This window comes from Stomoxys calcitrans, chromosome 4, assembly GCF_963082655.1.
Source record: "Stomoxys calcitrans chromosome 4, idStoCalc2.1, whole genome shotgun sequence".
Taxonomy (NCBI): domain Eukaryota; kingdom Metazoa; phylum Arthropoda; class Insecta; order Diptera; family Muscidae; genus Stomoxys; species Stomoxys calcitrans.
The window spans coordinates 21304639-21327619 of record NC_081555.1 but is presented as its reverse complement, the minus strand read 5'-3'; the positions used below and the strand labels follow the sequence as shown (position 1 = coordinate 21327619).

General features: G+C 32.3%; 1 protein-coding gene and 1 long non-coding RNA gene across 3 annotated transcripts in view; one reads left to right on the top strand and one right to left on the bottom strand.

Moving 5' to 3' along the window:
* LOC131997392 (uncharacterized) overlaps nt 1-19616 on the bottom strand; it is a 54991-nt gene extending 35375 nt beyond the window's left edge. The window contains exons 1-2 of the long non-coding RNA XR_009398239.1: nt 19537-19616; nt 6608-6901 (exon numbers count right to left, since the gene is read on the bottom strand). This is a non-coding gene — a long non-coding RNA (uncharacterized LOC131997392). The remainder of the gene's footprint in view (nt 1-6607; nt 6902-19536) is intronic.
* On the top strand, nt 710-21265 carry LOC106085557 (synaptic vesicle glycoprotein 2B). Of its 2 annotated transcripts, none has more exons than XM_013249871.2 (5): nt 710-855; nt 13503-13700; nt 15204-15524; nt 15598-15823; nt 19570-21265. In XM_013249871.2, the coding sequence occupies exons 2-5, from the start codon at nt 13664-13666 to the stop codon at nt 20714-20716; spliced, it is 1731 nt and encodes a 576-aa protein (XP_013105325.1). In that variant the 5' UTR covers nt 710-855; nt 13503-13663; the 3' UTR covers nt 20717-21265. The 2 variants fall into 2 exon arrangements, with proteins under 2 accessions (XP_013105325.1, XP_059224341.1); XM_059368358.1 differs by lacking the exon at nt 710-855 and adding an exon at nt 7270-7410.
* The last annotated feature ends 1716 nt before the right edge of the window (nt 21266-22981 follow it).

The window sequence follows — 22981 nt, the reverse complement described above, 5'->3', positions numbered from 1 at the left end:
AAGAGTTAAGGCAATCTGCCCCTTAACACCAATTGCTTGACCTTTGTGCCTCTCCATCTTACAGCTTGCTGGTACAAGCCCAATAAATAACTAATCATTCAGGAAACGGAATTTCCCAAGCGGAAACAGAATTGAAATAAGTTTTAATCAGCAAAACATTAGAAAACAAGAAACTAACATCTATCAAAAGTGAATTAAGAAATGCAACTTTCTCCATAAATATTCTAATTAAATACGGCAAGTAGTCTTGAGGGACAAAAAAAGAAATTGTCAACAAAAACTGTATTAGCATACAACTCGCAAACTGTGTTTGTATGTGCAGATATGCATAAACGTTTAATTGTTGACTTTGCTTGCTTTTATCATAATGTTGTTTTTGTTGTTGTGTTTCTTTAATTTATAACTATTTATAAACCCCCTTAACCTGCGTAATTCGTTGGCTTTGTGACAAGTATAACAAAACGATATCGTAGATAATACTGTTTTTTTTCTCATATACTTTTCAAAATGATAAGGATCCAACGAGTTACAGCCTCACATGGCGGTAGCAGCAGCCAAAGTTGGGGCTGATCGCGTCAGCGGCAACCAAACTCAACTCAGTTATCAGAAGCGGGATTTTGTTTTTGTTGATATCCAAATTGTTGACAGATTTCCTTTTTGATATAAAAACCTCAACATCCAAATAAAGCATTACCATTACCTTTAGGTATTTGGAGCTGCTAGGAGCTCAATAGCAATCGTTCAAAGTTGTTAAAACCCCAACGTATTTTTTTGATAAAGTCCAGCAAGGCTAAAACCATTCGTAAGTGGGCCAAAGTGACGAGAAAAACTGCGAATTCGAGAAAGATTTTAAAGGTGCGTAGCAAAAAAACAGGATAATTAAAAATACAAAGTGAAAAATGGTTATAACAAAGTGTTAAAAAAGAAATCAAAGTGAATTTTTGTTAAAAACTTAAAATTTTTTGGTGTAATTCTAAGCGGGATTGAGTTTTGATAAAGAATTTGCAAATATAAACATTGCAAACATTGCCATGTAGTGATATATTCTACTTTAATGCAATTCAGCAAGGTGAAATGTCAATTCAGCTAAGTGAATTTTTAAACAAATATTAGCAACATTACGTAGTGGTATTATATTCAGGCCTGTTCCGGTTTTCGAATAGGCAAAGCGACAAAAAATATTTTTTTCTAATCCTTCTTCTTTTATGGTATGGTTTAAAATCACTCGAAATTCCTCTTACTCTGTAGAAATTTGTGGTTCGATTATGGATTGCAACTGAAATGTCAATTCAGCTAAAGGAGTTTTTAAACAAATATTAGCAACATTACGTAGTGGTATTATTTTCAGGCCTGTTCCGGTTTTCGAATAGGCAAAGCGACAAAAAATGTTTTAGCTATATTTCTTAAGACTTCTTCTTTTATGGTTTAAAATCACTGGAGGTTCCTCTTACTCTGTAGAAATTTGTAGGTCGATTATGGATTGCAAATCGACTACAGTTTTCTGGTAACGCAACGACAAAATCACGAAGAAGAAGTTAGTATACAGTTGGATATTTTTGTCAATTTCATTCAATATCAGTGTTTTTAATGTTCAGCTTCTAAGAAATTTGTAAATTTCTATAGCAAATTTGGTCATTGGCAACGCAACTGAAGTTGGGTTGCCATCCATAATCGAACCATTGATCAGAGTATGCACTCCAACATAGATATGGCAAGGCTTCGAAGATAAAAGGCAAAGAAAATCTTTCGTTTTGTATTTTCGAAAACCGGACAAGACATTATTTCCATTCAACTAGCACGGAAATGTCTTCAGCAAACAAATTTCTAATGAAATATTTTTAACATAACTAGTCACTGGAGATACAGGTAGTGTTCTTGTCCATTAAAATGCAATTCAGCAAGGCAAACCCTGTATGAAAATTTTAGGAAACATAGTGATAGAGTGTCTTATTCTTTGAAAATAAGTGATTCTTTATTAAAAACCTCAACATAGATTATTTTATTATTTTAAATGACAATTCAGCAACATATCAAATTGAAAAACATCAAAACTTTTATTCAGCTACAGGAAAATGTTGAATCTTTAATGATATTGTGTTTAATTATACAAAAATACCATTCAGCAAGACAAATTGTCAATTCAGCAAAAGGATTTTTTGGATCATCTGTTGCAAACTTAACCATACAGTCTTTTATTCTACAAAAATACAATTCAGCAAAGTCAAATGTCAATTCAGCAAAAGAATTTATTAAAACAAATGTTGATAACTAAACCATATTATATTTTAATCTACAATAATAAAATTCGGCAAGGCAAAATATCAATTCAGCAAAAGGATTTAAACATACTCATGCACGAGTAGTAAAATAATTTTTTAAATATTTATAGTAGTTTTTCATCCATGTTTTTTTTTAAATTTTGCAATCATCATCAATTGTAGAATATTTTAGGACAATTTTTTTATGCATCATGAATGATTTTGGGGACGATTTTTCCCATACATCATGGATTATTTTGGAACAATTATTTTGAGGAAAATGTTGTTGCAAATCGTGGATTATTTTAAGGACAATTTTTGTTATCAATGGTGTTTTATTTTGAGGACAATTTTAATTTTTTATTAATTTTTATTAATTGAATTATTTTAAGGACAATTTTTGTGTTTTATTTTGAGGACAATTTTTGTGTTTTATTTTGAGGACAATTTTTTTAAATCTTGGATTACTTTGAAGAAAATTTTTCATTAATCGTAGACTATTTTTGAAGAAAATTTTTATCTTCAATCGTGGATTATTTTGAAGACTATTTTTTTTATTAATCCTGGATTATTTTGAAGACAATTTTGTATCAATTGTGGATTATTTCCAGGACTGTTGTTTTTATTAATCGTGGATTATTTTGATAACAATTTTTATCTTCCATAATGGATTATTTTGAGGAAAATTTTTATCGTTCACCGTGAATTGTTTTAGCGAAATTTTATTTTTATCAATCGTGGATTATTTTGATAACAATTTTTATCTTCCATAATGGATTATTTTGAGGAAAATTTTCAACGTCCACCGTGAATTGTTTTAGCGACAATTTATTTTTATCAATCGTGGATTATCTTGACCAAAACTTTTATTTTCCAATTGTGAATTATTTTGAGGACAATTTTTGTTTCTTATTAATCGCCGATTATTTTGAGGACAAATTTTCTTATCAATCATTGATTATTTTGAGTCCAATTGGATCTTCCATCGTAGATTGTTTTTCTTTATCAATCTTGGATTTTTTATGGACAATTGTTCTTATCAATCATGGATTATTTTGAAGACAGTTTTTTTTATCAATCGTGGATTTTTTTGAGCCCAATTTTTATCTTCCATCGTGGATTTTTTATCAATCTTGGATTAAGTTGAGCGCAATTTTTGTTATCAATCTTGCATTATTTTGAGGACAAGTTTTTCTTCCATGGAGGATTGTTTTTTTTTATCAATCTTGGTTTATTTTGAGGACAATTTTTCTTATGAATCTGGGATTATTTTGAGGAAAATGTTTATCATTAATGGTGGTTGTTGTTGGGGAAACTTTTTTAAATGATTTTAAAGACACTATTGTCGTTTAAAACCTTTAAAAAACCTCCTAATACCATCAGTCTCCTTTTCAAAATACGTAATTGTTCGATTGTTAGTGCTGATGGTGTTGGTAGCCCCCTTTTTGACTTGTTGACACATTAATTGTTAATTATCAGCAACACAATTTAAACAAATACTCATTATTCTCTCAGCCATTGCATTATTTGTAACATGAGTCAATTGTTACAAGATTCTTCTTTATAGCCAAAACAAACAAAAAATTAACAAAACACAAAAAACAAAACGTAACAAATTTAAATACAATCAAACTTTCAATTTTATTTGTGTACAAAAAAAGTGATGTTCACACAATGTGGGTATCGAAGTAGAAAGTATTTAGCGGTTTGCTATTTATTAGGTTTTTTTTTATACAGATAGAATGAATGAAAAATAGAATAAGAGATGGGGTAAAATATCGGTAACTTTTTAAAATTAATACAATTTTCCGCAAAATGTAAAAATGTTATAGTTTCAGATAAAAAAAACAGACAGTTACTATAATTTGAATACTAATTCAGCGAAGTTGTACTCTTGTATTTGCCTAATATGTATATAATTTATAACATATGCTTTAATTAACATTACTACCACATACAAAATTTTAAAGTCAAAAACCTTCCATTTTTTTAATTCTGTTTATTTAATTTTTTTTTAAATGGTCATCTCCCTATTGTTTGGCAATATCAATAAATATTAATATCGCGTGAAATCTATAACAATTCTTATGCACATATTTCATTAACACATATTCAAGTTTATAAACATAAAAGCAACAAAAAAGATAATACTATTTCTTAATAAAGAAAGTTATTGACAAATAAATTCAACAGACTCAAATATTTACTTTCTTATGTGAGAAGATAGCAAAGACAATAAAAAGAGAGTAAAACAAATCAGAGCATCATCATTTGTATTAGACCAAATCAGATAAAAAATGGAAGTGATCACTCCAATTACTTTGGCTGGGTATAAGCTCTCTCACTCTTTCATTGTTTTTTTTTTTGGCTGAATAGGAGCCTCTCACTCTCCCATTGTTTTGATTTTATTTCAAAAATGTAAATCAAGTTGTCTGGGGATTATTGTCTGTCTACTGTTTTTCTTTATGACAAGTGAGAGTAACAATCAAACAAAGTGTTGAGTACCTGTGTCGTAGAGTATATCGGTTAATGTCAGTGTTGCCAACCTCACCTGTGACATACAATACATAAAGATAAGGCATTTGAAAAAGTCGATTAAGGATAATTTTGAACGCATAGATGACATTTTATTAATTGGGGTGGGGCCACTAGCGCAGAGCATGTGCGAATTAATTCAATCGATAAATAAATTTATTTAAGAGCGCACTGATGCAAAATTACAATTTAAATATCAAATTTTAGGAAAATCAAAATATTATAGACAGGAGAACAAGTTAAATATAAACTGATACCAAGAGGATACGGCGTCAGGGAGATTAATTAATAAAGATAAAGATTAATACAGCAACAAATTTCATAGAAATGGTTTTTAAAATCAGTGATATCATTTTTACAACGAGAAAGAGAAGAAAGTACGAGAAATCCTCAGATTAAATGGTTTTCCAAACACCGCCAAGAACAGTCTTATTAAAAACGTAAAGGAAAAATCTTCCAACACGGGAAAGGAAAAATCGCCAAAGATATTCAAATCTACAACTTATATCCCTGGTTTTTCGGAACATCTAAAAAAACTCGGATATATACGACGAGAATAACTACAGATTAGCATTTAAAAGCAATAACAAAGTCTCTTTTAACCAGCGACACCTAATGATCACTACATGTAACTAAAAGATGGGGTAAATTTTTAGTAACGACACTATCTTTACATATTTTATGTCTTTGACTTCGTAAACAGATCTTCTCTGGGGTAACTTTGTCACCCTCTTACGCCTACCCTGGTTCAAACCGCTCCTCAGTCAGGAAACGTAGTAAACTCTTTATTTATTTCACTAAAGAAGGTTGAGTTACTTGTCCAGCTGATGAAATTTTGCAACTTCAGAGTTGTATCCGAATACACCCTTATGTCAAATGATTTGTTTAGAATTTAAAGTTGTATTTCCACATTTTGAATGTTTTCATTTATAATTTATACTTTTGTAATAAAAATTAGAAGTTTGACAGAAGAGTGGAAATGTCCATCCCCACAGAGTTGAATCTTAAACTATTTTGTTGTTACTTGCCCAACAACAAACTTAAATAAAACGCGCTTCCCGCTAAATGCTTTGTATTTTAAACGTTGGCAGCACAGACACATCCCAAATAATCAAATATGTACAGAATAAACAAAATAAGTCATTTTAATTTTAAATAAATGTTTCTCGGAGTTCATAAATGTGATTTTATTAAAATCCAATGCAATTTTTGCATCCCAGAACGTTTAATCATCTCATAAATATGGGTCATAAATATGGGTTAGTCCTCTTTTAGTTTTGTTATTCACATTGAATGACACAATACTTTGTAAGCGGCCTAGGCGGATTTAAAAAGGTGGTCTTACGCAAACAGCTGTTAACAGCCAGCCAGATTTCACGGTATTAAGATGACAGATTTTTGTTTGCATTCTCTTTGTAGTTATCTTCTTTTTCGCATATTCTCTGCTCATGTAGGCACACGTATACACACACTTACACAAATTCCTTTGTGTGTGTGTTGGCAAAACATCGATCAGCTTGATTACAACATGGCGGATTGCACCATATGAATTGTGTTTGTTGTACAAATGAGACCACCTTTAATTGTTTCGCTATGGTAAGCGGAGATAAGATTAGCCGCTTACATAATCGGGGATAGCAACACGGCATAACTTAATCTTCTTAAGTGAACCCAAATTTAATTGTTGACATCTGCAAAACTCTTGGTGATACCCTATGTGCACGTCAGCCGCACTTAGTCCTTATTAACTTGTATTTTATTTCCTAATTAATTCTTATATTTTCTTAAATTATTAAATGATATAATAGATTTACCTGTTATTTGTCGAAATCCAATATTTTCCTTCTCTATGCTCTCCATTAATGCGAAATATCCAAACAGCGGCAACCCTGTTTGCTGAATCTTGTCATTTGTATGCATTCACACAGGCCAATGGAAAAAACAATAATAACAACAAAGAGTGTAACTCTCACAACTCTCAGCACAGGGGCACACACAGAGCACAAAGCCAGACTTTTCTTTGTATTTAAAGCCCTCTTGGCAGCTTCAGATACAATTTGCTGTTTGGCGCGTAAAAACACATTTCAATACATTACGGCTTTTGTTGCCTGCAAAATAACAAGCAATCACCAAATAATAAACAATAACAACGATTTAACAAAACAAATGTATTAAAAAAATATATTTATTAAACGAACAAGAACATTTTAAACAAGAGAAAAAACAACAAAAAACATATTAAACAAGGAAAAAAATAAAATAAGCCTTAAAAAAAAACAAAACTTTTAAAATCACTAACAAGATTTAAGAAAAATTTATACAAAAAAATCATAAAAAGGTTTTTTTGGTGATTTGTGTAAAACGTTCATGTTTCCCTTAAATTTCACAAAAATATATAATATTATAAATTTACTAAAAACTAAACGTGGAAATATCAAAATTGAAATTTTTATATATTTATAACAGAAATCGAAAAAAAATTAAATAGTGGAATAAAAAAGTCTAAGATTTTCTTTGTTTCAAACCAAAAGGCCAGTGCATAAAGTGCTTTAAGAAAAAATTCCTGAATTTGAAAAAAAAAACAAAACACTTGGATAAAAGAAAAACAAATAATAGGGTAAATATCACGTTTGTTGAAATTTAAAAAGAATAAAAAAATAATTGAAGACGCGCCAAGCTCTGCCTGGATGAAACTTTCAGGCAAAATTAAATAAATGACAAAATTTTCTAAAGAAACAAAACTTTTGCAAAATTTTCTAAAGAAACAAAACTTTTACAACATTTTCTATAGAAACAAAATTTTCTATAAAAACAAAATTTTGACATTATTTTTGTAAAAAAAAATAAATAAATAAAAATTTTCACAAAACTTTCTATAGAAATAAATCATTTTTTATAAAAAAAATAAAAAAAAATTGACAAAATTTTTTAAATAAAATTTTGACAAAATTTTCTATATAAATAAAATATTAACAAAATTTTCTATTGAAATAAAATTTTGACAAGATTTTCTATAGAAATAAAGTTTTGACAACATTTTCTATTGAAATAAAATTTAACAAAATTTCTATAGAAATAAATGTGACAACATTTTCCATTAAAAAAAAATTTTTACAAAATTTTCAATAGAAATAAAATTTTGACAAAATTTTCTATAGAAATAAAATTTTGACAAAATTTTCTATAGAAATAAAATTTTGACAAAATTTTCTGTTTTTGTAGAAAAAAATTTCTAAAGAAATAAAATTTTGATAAAATTTTCTATATAAATAAAATTTTGTTTATAAAAATGTCTAGAAAAATTAAAAAGTTTCTACAAATTTTAAATTTTTTCTACAATAAAATTATGACAACATTTTCACTAAAAATAAATCTTTGAAAATTTTTTTCTACAATTAGATTTTTTACAAAATATTTTATTTAATTTTAGCTCTATTAATCTTTTTTAAGCAAATAACAATTTAACAAAATTTTATATATGTAGAATTATTTTTTTTTAATGTCTGTTAAAAAAGAATTTTGCTAAAATATTTTTTGATAGTAATATTTTGAAAAAAATTTATTTTTCTACTATTCTACAATTTTGCAAAAATAGAAATAAAATTTCTATTATTTTTAGTTTGATTTATCTAAACACGTCATAAAAGCTTTTAATAAATCACTAGTATATCCTTGCACTTGAAATTCGAGTGCCACTCATAACCCACAAAATGTAAACCGGCTTCTTGCCTATGGGTTCTCATCTGTCGGAAACTCCAACGTATATGACATACATTTCTGACGTATAATAAATACGTCAAAAGCGTCATAAACCTAGCCAAAAAAAAAACTATAAATGGTACAATTAGTTTCAAATATTCTGAATTTATGAATATGGCAACACTGGTGCATAGGTTAGAACGTGCTTCTATAACAGAAAATGTCGGACTTTCAATCCTGGCGAGAATATCAACAAACTTTTTTACTGTCATTCTTCCTCACTGAATATGGCAACACTGGTGCATAGGTTAGAACGTGCTCCTATAACAGAAAACGCCTGTCTTTCAATCCTGACGAGAATATCAACATACTTTTTTACTGTTATTCTCTCTCATTAATGCATACTAGCGGCATTTGTGAATATTTTAACGTGGTCAAACTGCTCCGGAAGGCAGAGCGCTGATTATAGATTTAAAATAAAAACTTTTTTTATCAAATTTAAATTTTTGAAAAATTTATATAGCGCTGTAGCAACAATAACAAATCTAAAACATTGATATGCTGTCGAAACTGAACAAGATGGGGAGAAATTTCGAGATTTATGACGTTTACTACAATTTTTATATGTTTTATCCAAGTACATGACGTTTACAACTTATTAACAGTAGAAAAACCTAAAAAACCGATACACAGACCATCTCTGGTTCTCATCTCTCACCACTGCAAAAATTTAGCACTCACATTCAATTTTGGTGTTGGTGATTAACTTTTTATTTGCTACAATTTATACTATTGACTTCACAATTCTTAACGTTCTATCATATCTTTGGGTGCATTATACGAACACAACACTCCTATTGTACATAGATACATATGTATATGTAGGCATTATTCTCTCTTTGTAAACAAATCAGCTTAAAGTATATGAAAACACCAAATAAATGATTCATCACAGAGTTAATTTTCACTACCACTTACCATACGACCCCTCTCTCCTTCCAAATAAATAAAATACAACATCCATTTTTCTTATTCCATTTAACTCGATTCTAACTCCACCTCATGTTTAATAGCTAGGCTAACTTCACTTAAAACACAAATATGAAAGGCTATGCATTATCTGCATGTTATACATATATACGTACATACATACATATATCAAAACCCTACCGCCAGACATACTTACGATCTTCAAATCTATACCCATTTTCAATTATCCGAGTGTGACATGCTGTGTATCTCACTTACCTATGTACAAAAATACATACATACATATGTTCCGATGTTTTCCTATTACTGTAAAGTTGCAACTTTTTAATAAAAAAAGTTATCTGGACTATATACATATATGTTCTCTATTATGCTTCACTTAACACTCTCACTCACACTCCCACTCACTCGCTCTCTCTATCTTCTTCTCTGCGTTATTGTCATTAGGAGGAATAACGGATTACTCACATAATATGAATTGTTTTTGCGACCACAGTGACTTGGCAATTTGTTCACTAACACAATCACAGTTGGTACTTCCATATACAGCGTCTGTGACAAAGTTTAGTAACTGTAGTAATAAGCTTTTATTTTCTTAATAACTTTTAAAGTATTTTATTTAAATTTTTCTAATAAACTTTTACAGAAAAATAGCTCTTGATTGATATAACTTTTAATGCGATTGAATTCCCAGGACGCCAGCAAAGTTTTTCGCTTAGCCGTTTTATACATGTATATGATATATACAATAGCAATAATTGACAATTAAATAAAGGCGACTATAAATAATAGCACCTATTAACAGTTAACTGTTAACTTCCATTAAAGCTTTAAAATCAAAGAAAAAACCAATTAAAATATTCTCTCTCTGCTACACCATTATTGGACAGACAATAAGTTCTAAATTTTTTTAATTATTTCTTTTTTCTATGGTATATTGCAAATTTTGTTTTTATTTGTCCACATAGAAATTTCGTGCCATAAACACGTTTGCAACAATTTAAAAAATTGGAGCCGTTTACTCTTTAATTTCAATTTTTTATTTAAATTTTTGTTGGCGTGTTACACTTTAAATAGTACACGCTATCTCTCGTTTAGCTAATGCGAAAAAAGTAAGCTGCAAACCATTTGAATTGCAAACGCCATAAGTCAAAATGTGTTTTTCAATCTCGAACTTCTTGTTTATGTTTGCATGTCTGCTCTTCTTTGATGCAAGGCACGTGACAATTTGCCAGATATTTTTAATTTTTTAACCATTTGAAACTTAAATAACAAATAAAAAGCCATCCCCACTATCGGTCGAATGAGCAGAGCTCACGAATATTCTTTGTTTCATGCAGGCGATTGGGCAGTAATTTCAATTAAAGTGGTAATTATCGGCATATTCCGGTTACCGGGAAAAACAAATTTCAAAATGCTTTTTTTTGAACAGCTAAAGCAGTTGAAAAACAAAATAAACTTATAAATACCCAACTCAAAGGAAAACTTAAATATAGAATTTAATATCGCACAGCAATAAATGATATCATACAAAAAATGTTTTCATTATAGGGATTTTTCTTATAACTTTTAAATTGCTTAAAATACCCTTATCGTATAGGGATGGCCTAAAAACATCAGGTAATTTTATGAAATAGATAGTTTTTTAATTCTTTTTTTCCACAAAAAAAATCAAATTTATTTTTATGGAAAATTTTGTATAAAATTTAATTTCTTTAGAATTTTTATTAAAAATTAAATTTTTATAGAAAATTTAGCTTCTTCAATAAATTTTGTTAGATTTCTGCAGAATTTTAATTCTATACACTTTTTTAATTCTATACACTTTTTTAAATATGTTTTGTCATTTATCACATTATCTAAGAAATCTCATGATGAAAATTTGGGAAATTTTCAAACTTTATTAGCGTGACAATAAGCAGTTTACTTTAGAGGAAAAGTGTAGCCCAGAAGACACAAGAATAATCCTTATTAAAGAAATCGACCTGTTTAAATTAAAAAGTCCACATCATTGCCTTTAATTGTCTCTTAGGTTTGCAATTATGCTCGAGTTTCATGAAGTTTTCAACTTCAAAAGTATAAAACACATTTCGAGGGCATTTTTTTTATCTAAGCTACCTGATATGGTTTGTTTGTATAAAAAAAGGCTATATAGATGAGCACATTGCACTCATATAATTAAATAAAAATCCGGTTGCGAGTGACTTGTTTAATCATTAAAATAATATTAGGCGAAATAAACATTTGTTAATTTTTTATGATGATATACACAGTTAAAATAGGCTGCAAATAGCCTATTTAACTAAAAGAGAAATAGGAATGCAATGTTAAGTTTGTCAAAAAAAAAGAAAAAGGTATGAATATCTCCATAGGTTTGTCGTTTTAAAACCTTTGATATAAGAATAAAGAATAAAGAATTTTTGTCTGAAAATTACTAATAAATTGGAATTTATACTAACAGAGAAATAGGAATGAAATGCTAAATTTGTCAAAAAATAAAGAAAATAGTGTACATATATCGATAAGTTTGTCGATACAAGAATAAAGAATTTGTGGCCTTATAATTCCTTATGAATTAGAATTAACACCTCTATTATTTGGTATTTTTTAAATTTTATATTAATTTAAGGCAATTAGTGGGTTATCGTATGTCTACTCTCAGCCCTGACATGTTATCGATATTTCCTTACAACCACAATGGCTATAAACTTCCGTTTGACATTTCCTAATAAATTGGAATTAACACCTCTTTGATTTGGAATTTTTTAAATATTATATTCACTTGAGGTTATTAATGGGTTATCGAATATCCACTCTCAGCTCTGACATGTTATCGATATTTCCTTACAACCACTATGGCTATAAACTTCCGTTTGTTTTGCTCTCTTTGAGGTTACACAGTTCTCTCACTACAACATTCAACACACGATTACAGTTGTTAGCTTTTCTCTCTCTCTCTTCTTCATAGGGCAAAACAACAACAAAACAAAAAAAGCAAAAATATTGGATATTAAAAATCTTTAAAAAAAACCCTACAGAATTTCTCTTTTTATTTCTATCTTTCCTGTATAAAAATGAAAATAGATAATGAAAATAGATAATGAAAATATCATTTTAACTTGGCTTATTGAGTACTAAATCTATTACAAGCGAAAGTGCATTGTTTGATGTTTGACAAAAAACAAACACACTTACACGCAAACTGACACAAAAATCGTTGTGCATAATCAGTTCCTGTTTACCTTCATTTCGAACAAAACTCAAACATCACCAAACCCATAAATTTACAATTTACACCAAAAAAAAGATTTTTTCCTATGTCTATGTCCGTTTGTTGTTGTAACAAAAACAAAATGCCATTTCGTTTCAATAAATCAAATGCTGACACAATAAGAATACGCAATAAATTGAGTAGTGGCAACAAAAAAAAAAAAAAAACAAAACTACTAAGCCAAATGCAAATGTAGACATTGAGTAGGGAATAAAGTGCAAATTTTAAAAGATAAATGAGATAAAATAATGCACATAAAATGAAATTGGTATTATGGATAATTTTTTCTTAATAAAATAAAGACTGGGGCCTAATTCTCGACTTATTACGATTGAGTTTTGTATTTTTTGGATTATGACATCCGTTATCTGTTATTGCATGTTATCGACAACTTCCCAGCACAACTTTGCACTGATATTTTATCCAGTACATCTGACTTACACTGGATAGGACTAAAATAAAATACAGCAAATATTTCTCAGCTCAATATAACTTTTGGTATCCTTACCTCCCCTTTTTGTTTTGTTTTTAATACAATGTTGTGCGACCTGCCCTAAATTAAAAGCTCTTGAATACATTTCAAAGTTTTGATTAAAATGTTACTTGAGGCAACATATTGTAAAACAAAATATTATTTTTATTATAGTACATACACATGAAAAGGCTTTATAATTTACCTTTTCGATAGAAAAAAATCTGGACCAAGACCTTTTTTAATTTTATTATTTTATTTTTTCTTTTCATTCCAGAACTTAAAAACCTCTTGTGTTAACTAGTCAACTATTTTCCCTGAAATAGTTGTAAACCATTTTTGTGGTTGTTCTTAATTTAAATTTTGTTTGCTGATTAACTTAATTTTTTTTTGAGCGTAAACCGCCAAGCAAAAGTTCCCACAAATCGAAGTCATAGAATGGTAGAAGGTGACTCTAAAAAAAATTCCAGTAATTGTAAGTATTCTATATCGATTTATACCCACCACCATAGGAATGGGGCTATACTTATCTAGTCATTCCGTATGTAACACCTCGAAATATTCGTCTAAAAGACCCCATACATTATATATTTTCTTGATCGTCTCGAAGTTCTGAGTCGATCTAGACTTTTCCGTCCGTCCGTCTGTAGAAATCACAATAAAGGTCGAACGCGTACAGCCAGCCACTTGAAATTTTGCATAGATACTTAATATTGATGTATTTCGTTGGGGATTGCAAATGGGCCATATCGGTTCAGATTTAGATATAGCTTCCATATAAACCAATCACCCGATTTGATTATTTGAGCTACTGGTAGCCGCAATTTTTGTCCGATTTGGCTGAAATTTTGCATGCAATGTTCGGTTACGACTACCCAAAACTGTACCAAGTACGGTCCAAATCGGTCGATAACCTGATATAGCTCTCATATAAACCGATCTCCCGATTTGACTTCTAGAGTCCTTACAAGCCGCAGTTTTTGTCCGATTAGGCTCATAGTTTGCAGATAATGTTCTGTCATGACTTCCTACAACTGTGTCAAGTAAGGTCCAAATCGGCATATAACCTGATATAGCTCCCATATAAAATGATCTCCCGATTTGACTTCTTAAGCCCCTGCAGACCGCAATTTTAGTCCGTTTTGGCTCAAGTTTTGCAGATAATGTTCTGTCATGACTTCCAACATCTGTGCCAAGTACGGTCCAAATCGGTCAATAACCTGATATAGCTCCCATATAAACCGATCTCCCGATTTGACTTCTAGAGTCCTTACAAGCAGCAATTTTTGCCCTATTTGGCTCAAATTTTGCGCATAATGTTCTGTCATGACTTCCAACATCTGTGCCAAGTACGGTCCAAATCGGTCGATAACCTGATATAGCTCCCATACAAACCGATCTCCCGATTTAACTTCTTGAGCCCCTGCAAACCGCAATTTTAATCCGCTTTGGCTCAAATTTTGCAGATAATGTTCTGTCATGACTTTCAACAACTGTGCCAAGTACGGTCCAAATCGGTCGATAACCTGATATAGCTCCCATATAAACTGATCTCCCGATTTGACTTCTAGAGTCCTTACAAGCCGCAGTTTTTGTCCGATTTGGCTGAAATTTTGCATGTAGTGTTCCGTTATGATTTCCAATAAATGTGCCAAGCACGGTCCAAATCAGTCTATAGCCTGATATAGCTTTTATATAAACCGATCTTCCGATTTTACTTCTTGAGTCCTTACAAGCCGCAATTTTTTTCTCTCGATCATCCTTGAAGCTTGAATTTTTGCTGGTTTGATAGAAGTTTGATATGTAGAACAAAATTATAACCTACAACTAAATTTATTTTCTATACATTTTTAGCAGAATCCATGGTGGTGGGTTCCAAAGATTCGGCCGGGCCGAACTTAGCACGCTTTTACTTGTTATCCCATATCTATATAAAAAAATTTTTAATTTTTCTTTTTCCTTTTCATGCTTTTTTCAGCGTATAATGTAGAAAGTGGCCTACAACCAAACTACGATACTAACAATTCAAGCGTAGACAATCGTTCAATAATTCAGCCCTACGGCTTAAGTTCGGATTCCAAAGATCTTGGCTATCACATCAACGAGGCCTATGATGTTGACAAAAATGACTTAGAGAAGGCCAGTGGTGGCCGTTCGGGCGGCATGAAAGCCGGCTTCGAACAGGCCATAGAAATGTGCGGCTATGGCAAATTCCATTACATTCTATTGGCCATCTGTGGTTTGGTCAGTACGAGTGAGGAGATGGATGTCATTTCAATGTCCTTTATTCTGCCATCGGGTAGGTTTTATGAAAAACTGAAAAAAAAATTGATTTTAATAATGATTTCCCTTAAATTGTTTTTTATTAACAGCTCAATGTGATCTTAATCTGAATACCGAGACCAAGGGTTGGCTGAATTCGATCATTTTCATTGGTATGATGGTCGGTGCCTACTTTTGGGGTAGTATTGCCGATTCCATGGGTCGCAAAAAGGTCTTGATTGTCATCTCCTTCATGAATGGTTTTTGCATTGTCGCCTCGTCATTTTCGCAAACTTACGAATGGTTTATGCTCTTTCGATTTCTAAATGGTGCCGCGTAAGTATTATGCTATACCCTGCTCCCCCCACTTTAACCCAATTGTAACTCTTCTGCTAACACTCACATTATTATTATTATGAATGATTCATCATTCATCATTACATACGAATGTGATAATTTGATTAGCATGTGCTTGAAATGAATTTATCGTTTATCACATTAAGCTTCAGTGTTTTGCCAACAGCTTCCAATGTAAAAAATGGCCTTATGGTTCGGTCTCCCGTTGGGCGACTGACTGACTGACTATATGATGGCTCGCTCAATGATTTTCTTTCTTTTTTTTGTTCAAAAAATCCATAAAAAGTATGTGCTTACAAATCTACCTATAAAAATAGCATGACTTTGTCTTGTTTACGATCAGTAAACAAACAATTTTGTGGAATTGCATGCAAAGCCATCCATATAGCGGTAGTTGTTAATTAATTTGTTAAATTTAGCCAAGTACACCGCTTGAATGGTTTTATAGCATGTAAACATTAAAAAAAACAGTCAATCTATAAAAAGATCAAATGGTAATGATATTTTTAATCTTTGTGCCCCTAGAGGAGATAAAACTCAGCTGAATTAGCCATAACAAACTTTATTGATAACCATTAAGTCTGTTTATAACTAAAATAAAATCAAAAACTAAATTCAGCTAATTTTATTTTAGCTGAATTGAAGAAGTAATACAACTAACTTGAGAAAAATATCCAAGAATATCCAAATAACTAAATTCAGCTAAAGAAATATTAAAATATTAACAATTCAGCAAAGGTTTTGTGAATATTTTTGCATTAAATGACTGATGTTAACATATAATATTATATATATATGAAACTAGCTGAATAAGTCTTACAATTCTTTTTTGACACCAAAAATGACTGCTAGAAGCTTAATACGCATCCTAAAGCCTATTCAGCTAGATTTTTTTGAGCTGAATTGACCTAATTTTGTTTCTACCTTAAGAATAATGTCAAAAACTTTCTATTCAACGCAATTCAGCTGGAGAAATTTCAATATAAATGTAATTCAGCAAAGTTTTTGTGATTTTTTTTTTATTTAAAAATTCAGATGTTAAACGCATAAAATTTTCTTTTCTTTGGTAATCAGCTGAATAAATCATATAATTCTGTGTTGACAAGAAAAATGTTTGATAACGGCTAAATTTAAATTATAAATGCTATTCAGCAAAGTTGCATGCAGCTGAATTGAATAATTACTATCCCTATCCTCAAAATAATATCAAAATCTGTTTATTTAAATCAATTCAGCGAAAGAAGTGAGAATAAATATGCGATTCAGCAAATGTTTTGTTCTTAATGAAAAAAAAAAATTGCCATATAATATTTGTTTTCCTCAATACCCAGCTGAATTAGTCATATTGATTTAAAAATTATAGATCATAATTAATAAGAAAAATGTTAATGACTTATGACTAGACTACGAAGTCTATTCAGCTAGATTTTATATAGCTAAATTGAAGAAATACTATCATTGGCTTCAGAATAATGTGAAATACTATCTAATCAAGTCAATTCAGCTGGATGAATCTCAATATTTATATGATTCAGCTAATTTTTGTGATTTTTTGTTTTTTTTCGGAAAAAGGGTGATTTTAATTGATTTTTAACATTTTTATTTTCTATATTGATAAAAATTATGTACTTCAACTACTTTTATTGAAGTTAAAAAATTTATTCAGCTAAATTTCTATAGCTGAATTGAACAATATGAATCCTGCCTTCAGAATGACCTCAAATCCTATCTACTCAGCTAAATTTAGCTGAAAAATATCAAAACGTTTGCGATTCAGCAAAGTTTTTGTTCCATATTTGGGGAAAATTACTGGTATTAACAAATGGTAATTTACTTCGTCCCAGTACCCAGCTGAATCAATCGTCCTTAATTGATAATAACATTGTCTCCTAATGAGTATTTTGCAACTAAAATGGATATTCAGCTAGATTTTATTCAGCTGTATTGCGAAAATATTATCAATTTTATAAGAATAATGTCAGAGACTATCCATACAGCTGGAGAAATCTTCAAATATTAACGATTCAGCAAAGTTTTTTTTGACCCTTTAAAAAAAGCTGATGTTTTTAAGCAAGATTGCTGAGCTTATGACCAAATTTTTCTTTAAAAAGTCTATTCAGCTAGATTTTAACAACAGACGAAAAATTGCGGTTTTGGGCTTAGAAGGCTCTCTAGATACTTTGATCCAATTTTTACTATCATATTCATATTCTACTCTCGAATACCTTTCATTGGGGTCCTATTTGTCTCGAACGGTCCACTTTTTATTTTGGGCGGTACTCTTAGGCCGACGCTCTAATTACTAGGATGCAATTTTTGACACGATATTGGTTTTCTACTCCCGAAAACCCTTCACCTGAGTGCCACATTGTCCCGATCGGTCCACTATGATTTTTGGGTTTGTTTGGGCTTTGAACGGCTCGCTACTTACTTGGACCCAATTGTAAATATCATTTTCATACACTACTCCTAAATACCTTTTAGTTGAGTCCCATATTGACCCTATCGGTCCACTTTTGATTTTGGGCGCTACTTTTGAGGCGGTTTTGGGTCTGGGAGGGCCTCTTAAGTACTTGGACCTAATTTTTAGTACCATATTCGTATTTAACTCCAAAATACCTTCCATTTGGGTCCCATATTTTCCCAATCGGTAAATATGTCCTGCTGAGGGGTTTTGGGGGAATGGGAGGTTCCTCAGAAACCAAGGAATATATTTTTATGCCAGATTTTTACTCTACTTTCAAATACCATTCATTTGAAATCCATATTGCCCAAAGCGGTAAAAGTGTTCTGTTGGGTGGAGGACACCGCTACACTTTGTGTGACATTATTATGCCAATTTCGTACTGTACTTTTAAATACCTATCATTTGATACCTATATTGCCCAAAGCAATAAAATTGTCCTGTTGCGTGGTGTTTTTGGAGATGTGGGTCTCCCCCTACACTTAGTGTGACATTTTTATGCCAAGTTCGTACTCTACTCTTAAATACCTTTCATTTGATACCCATATTGTCGCAATCGGTAAACATGTCCGATCGGGTGGGTTTTGGGATGAGGCGTCCCCTCAGTTTATTTGACCCCCAAAATTGTATACCAATTTCGTGTTTTTGGGGTACCATAAGGTGGCATACGAAATTTCACTTAAAACGGTGCGCATAACTCCGAGATCTGGCGTTTTTGAAAATGGGGGTAAGGGGGAAGGTCCGCCCTCCTGAAATAGGTTTATTTGGCAGATTTCCCTTTATATAACTGTCAAATAAACTTTCATTTAAGGCTTCAATAAGTTTTGTGAATAAGGCCGTTGTTGTTGTGATTTTAACCAGCTGAATTGAATAAGCAGCATTGCAACTTCTAGAATGTGGTTAAACAACAAATGCAAATTTGCCCATGAACTTTTGATTAAGGAACAGGGGGCAAACTTTTTACATATCAGAGTGCTACAATCTTCTTTCGATTTCTTCTCTTTCTCATTCTTAATTTTTATAAATATAACTCAGCACAGCAAAAGAGCAGAATTTCTTCTTTCCATTTCCTCTCTTTCATTTTTCCTTCTTCTTCTTTTATACAATTGAGCTCATCTGAATATCAAAACATATTCCCTACTTTTCTTCTCTCTCACACTCTCTTTCGCACTCTCTCACTCTCATTAAAAACTATTCATTTTATTGATTTTTAAAATGCTTGACTTACCTATTTGTTGCTGTTCCTGTTGTTTCATTACAGCTTGGGCGGCAGTGGCCCCGTCATCTGGTCCTATTTTGCCGAATTCCAACCGAAATCGAAACGTGGCTCCATGTTGAGTTTCATGGCTGCCTTCTGGACTTTCGGCAATCTTTTCGTTGCCGGCTTAGCCTGGCTTATCATTCCCACCGGCATTGGTTTTGTTACACCTCTCTTCGTCTACAACTCATGGCGTATCTTTTTGATGGTTTGTGCAATTCCCTCCTTCATTGTGGCCTTCTTGCTGTTCTATTTGCCTGAATCTCCCAAATTTCTGCTGTCCAAGGGCAAACAAGATAAGGCTATGGCCATATTCCGCGGTATTTTTGTGACCAACACCAAAAAGGCCCCCGAATTATATCCAGTCACCGAATTGGACATTGATGAGAAACTCATGGCCGAAATCAAGGAGGCCAATGAATCGGTGAAGGGCAAATATTCCAAAATGTTAACGGGCATGGTGGAACACAGCAAACAATTGTTTACATCGCCCATATTGAAATTCACTCTGGTGTCCATCATTATCAACTTCACCTTCCACATTGGTTACTACGGCCTTATGATGTGGTTCCCCGAATTGTTCAATCGTTTCGAGGAGTACAGCACCACATTCCCGGGCGAAAAGGCGGGTGTATGCACAGTAACTGATTATGTGGTGGGTAAGGATAGTCACGTAGATGCCGTCTGCTCTTCTCACATACCCTCAGCGGTGTTCATGGAATCGCTGATCTCTTTGGCCTCTGCATTGCCCGCAAATTTAATAGCCATTTTGGGTATGGATTTGTTGGGTCGCAAGTTCTTCTTGATCTTTGGTACCATGACGGCTGGCGTTTGCTCTGCTGCCATGTACTTTGTCTACAATTCCACCCAAAATCTTATAGTATCTGCTGTCTTCAGTGGTGCCATCTCAGCTGCCAATGCTGCTTTGGATTGTCTTATCACAGAGGTGTTCCCCACACATTTAAGAGCCACTGGTGTGGCCATTTCTATGGTGGCCGCCCGTATGGGTGGTATTATTGGTAACATTGTAATTGCCACCCTTTTGGATCAATACTGTCCTGCACCCACCTTCATTGTGGCCGTCTTGCTGATGGGCGGTGGTCTGATGTGTCTGCTGTTGCCCAACACAACGCGCAAGGAACTGAACTGAGAGGTCATGCTCACAATATTTCCGAAATCGGAAACGTAACAGTCCCACCCAAATTTTGTCCGTTAATGTAGAAAGAGACACAAAACACAAACAAACAAAAAACAACGCGCACATCGACACAACTACATTAAAAACACACACTCGCGCACACAGACACACATGTACACCACCATATATCCACCACACCACACCAGCCATTTAAAGGATATTGCCACGCATTTTTAACATTATTCCCTGAAATTATTAATGTCATCTGATGAGAGGCACGGACATTCCTCTGCTAAATTTTTGCTTTAGCAGGCTTTACCTTCCGGCTCCATATCTTACACCAATTTGGTATTTTATTGTTTTAATTTGTTCGTATGCTTAAGTGTAATGTTGTAAATTATAACTATTCTATTCATATAAATATAGTGAGAGATCTTATTGTAAAAATGATAATAACAAAAACAAAGATATAAGAGCTTTTATTGTTAATTATGATGTAAACAAAACAAAACCAAACAACCAAATAAAACAACAGCGAGAAAGAACTGTCAGAAAATCAAATCAATCAAGTGTTTACCTTTGCAGTACCTACATTTTTATAGGATCTTTTCCGGTATAGCGACCTAATTGAAGTGCCTTTGGGATTTTTTTTTTTCATCGTCGGCGAGGTCGTTGAGGGCTGCAAGACTCTGCTTGCAAAGTTCGATCCATGATATCCTTATGATAGCGACCGGCTGATAGCACGTTTGGTTTAATTACCAGTTTTTTCGCGTTTTTCATAATCTTTTCTAGCAGATTGTTGGAAAACATTGCACTATGAGCTGTCTCCTTACCCGAAGTAGAATTGGTTTCCCAGAGATGCCAAACTCTAATATGACTTGATTTATATTTGAATGCATAGGGCTGTCGATTGAGCGTTAGTAAAAAACACCAAACAGGCATATGAGATCTGTAGGGATGCCAAACGTTGATATGTAATTTACCTTTGAAGGGATGTCATCGATTAATAGAGATATGAGTTCTGTAGGGATGCCAAAAGTTGATATGTTATTTACTTTTGAGGGAATAGGGCTGCCACTGATTAATAGAGATATGCTAGAAGGAATATGGCTGTCATAATCGGTTTAAAATCGATAAATAGTCTATTCCCTTTCAGATTACGGCTTGGTTTTGGCGGACTGCTTTAAGTAGGGACGAATTCAAGTTGGGTAGGAGAAACGCCATAAGAAAGAAGTTCGACCTATATGGCTCTTCTAATAGGCAATTTTTTCTCTGGCTTAACAACAAACAATGCCCGACCCATTTTCCATATTTCGGGTGTAGCCAACAAGGTGGATAGACAGATAGATGCTTAAACATCAACATTAGGAACATCTTCCTCCAACAATAGCTATGGTCCGGTAATTATTTCCCATTTTTTCTCACTGGCCCGCAGATGTGCCCGTCTTGCAGTTTTCGAGGTTCTCCTTGTATACATTTCTGTATTCAGGGGAAAGGGTAGTTTAAGTATCTTTTCCAAGGGAAAGGGTAGTTTTAGTATCTTTTCAAAGAGAAAGGGTAGTTTTAGTACTCTTTCCAAGGGGAAAGACCAGTTTTTGTACACTTTCCAAGGGGAAAGGCCAGTTTTAATATCCTTTCCCAAGGAAAAGGCTAGTTTTAATACACTTACTCAAGGGAAACGGTAGTTTCAATAAACTTACCCAAGGGAAACGGTAGTTTAAGTACCCTTTCCCAAGAGAAAGGCCAGTTTTAGTACACTTTCCCAAAAAAGAGGGTAGTTTAGGTACATTTTCCCAAGAGAAAGGCCAGTTTTAGTACACTTTCCCAAAAGAAAGGGTAGTTTAAGTACACTTCCTCAAAGGAAATGGTAGTTTAAATACCCTTTCCCAAAGGAAAGGGCAGTTTTATTACATTTTCCCAAGAGAAAAGGTAGTTTAAGTACCCTTTCCCAAAGGAAAGGGGAGTTTTATTACATTTTCCCCAAGGGAAAAGGTAGTTTTAGTACACTTTTCCAAGAGAGAAGACAGCTTTAGTACCCTTACCGAAGGGAAATGTTAGTTTTAGTACACTTTCCCAAGAGAAAGACCAGTTTTAGTACCCCTTCCCAAGGGAAAGTGTAGTTTTAGTATCCTTTCCCAAGAAAAAAGGCTAGTTTAAGTAACCTTTTCCAAGGAAGACACTAGGGTTAGTACCATTCCCCAAGGAAAATGCTAGTTTAGTGCCCTTTCCCAAGGGAAAGGCTCATTTTAGTACCCTTCCCAAGGGAATGTGTGGTTT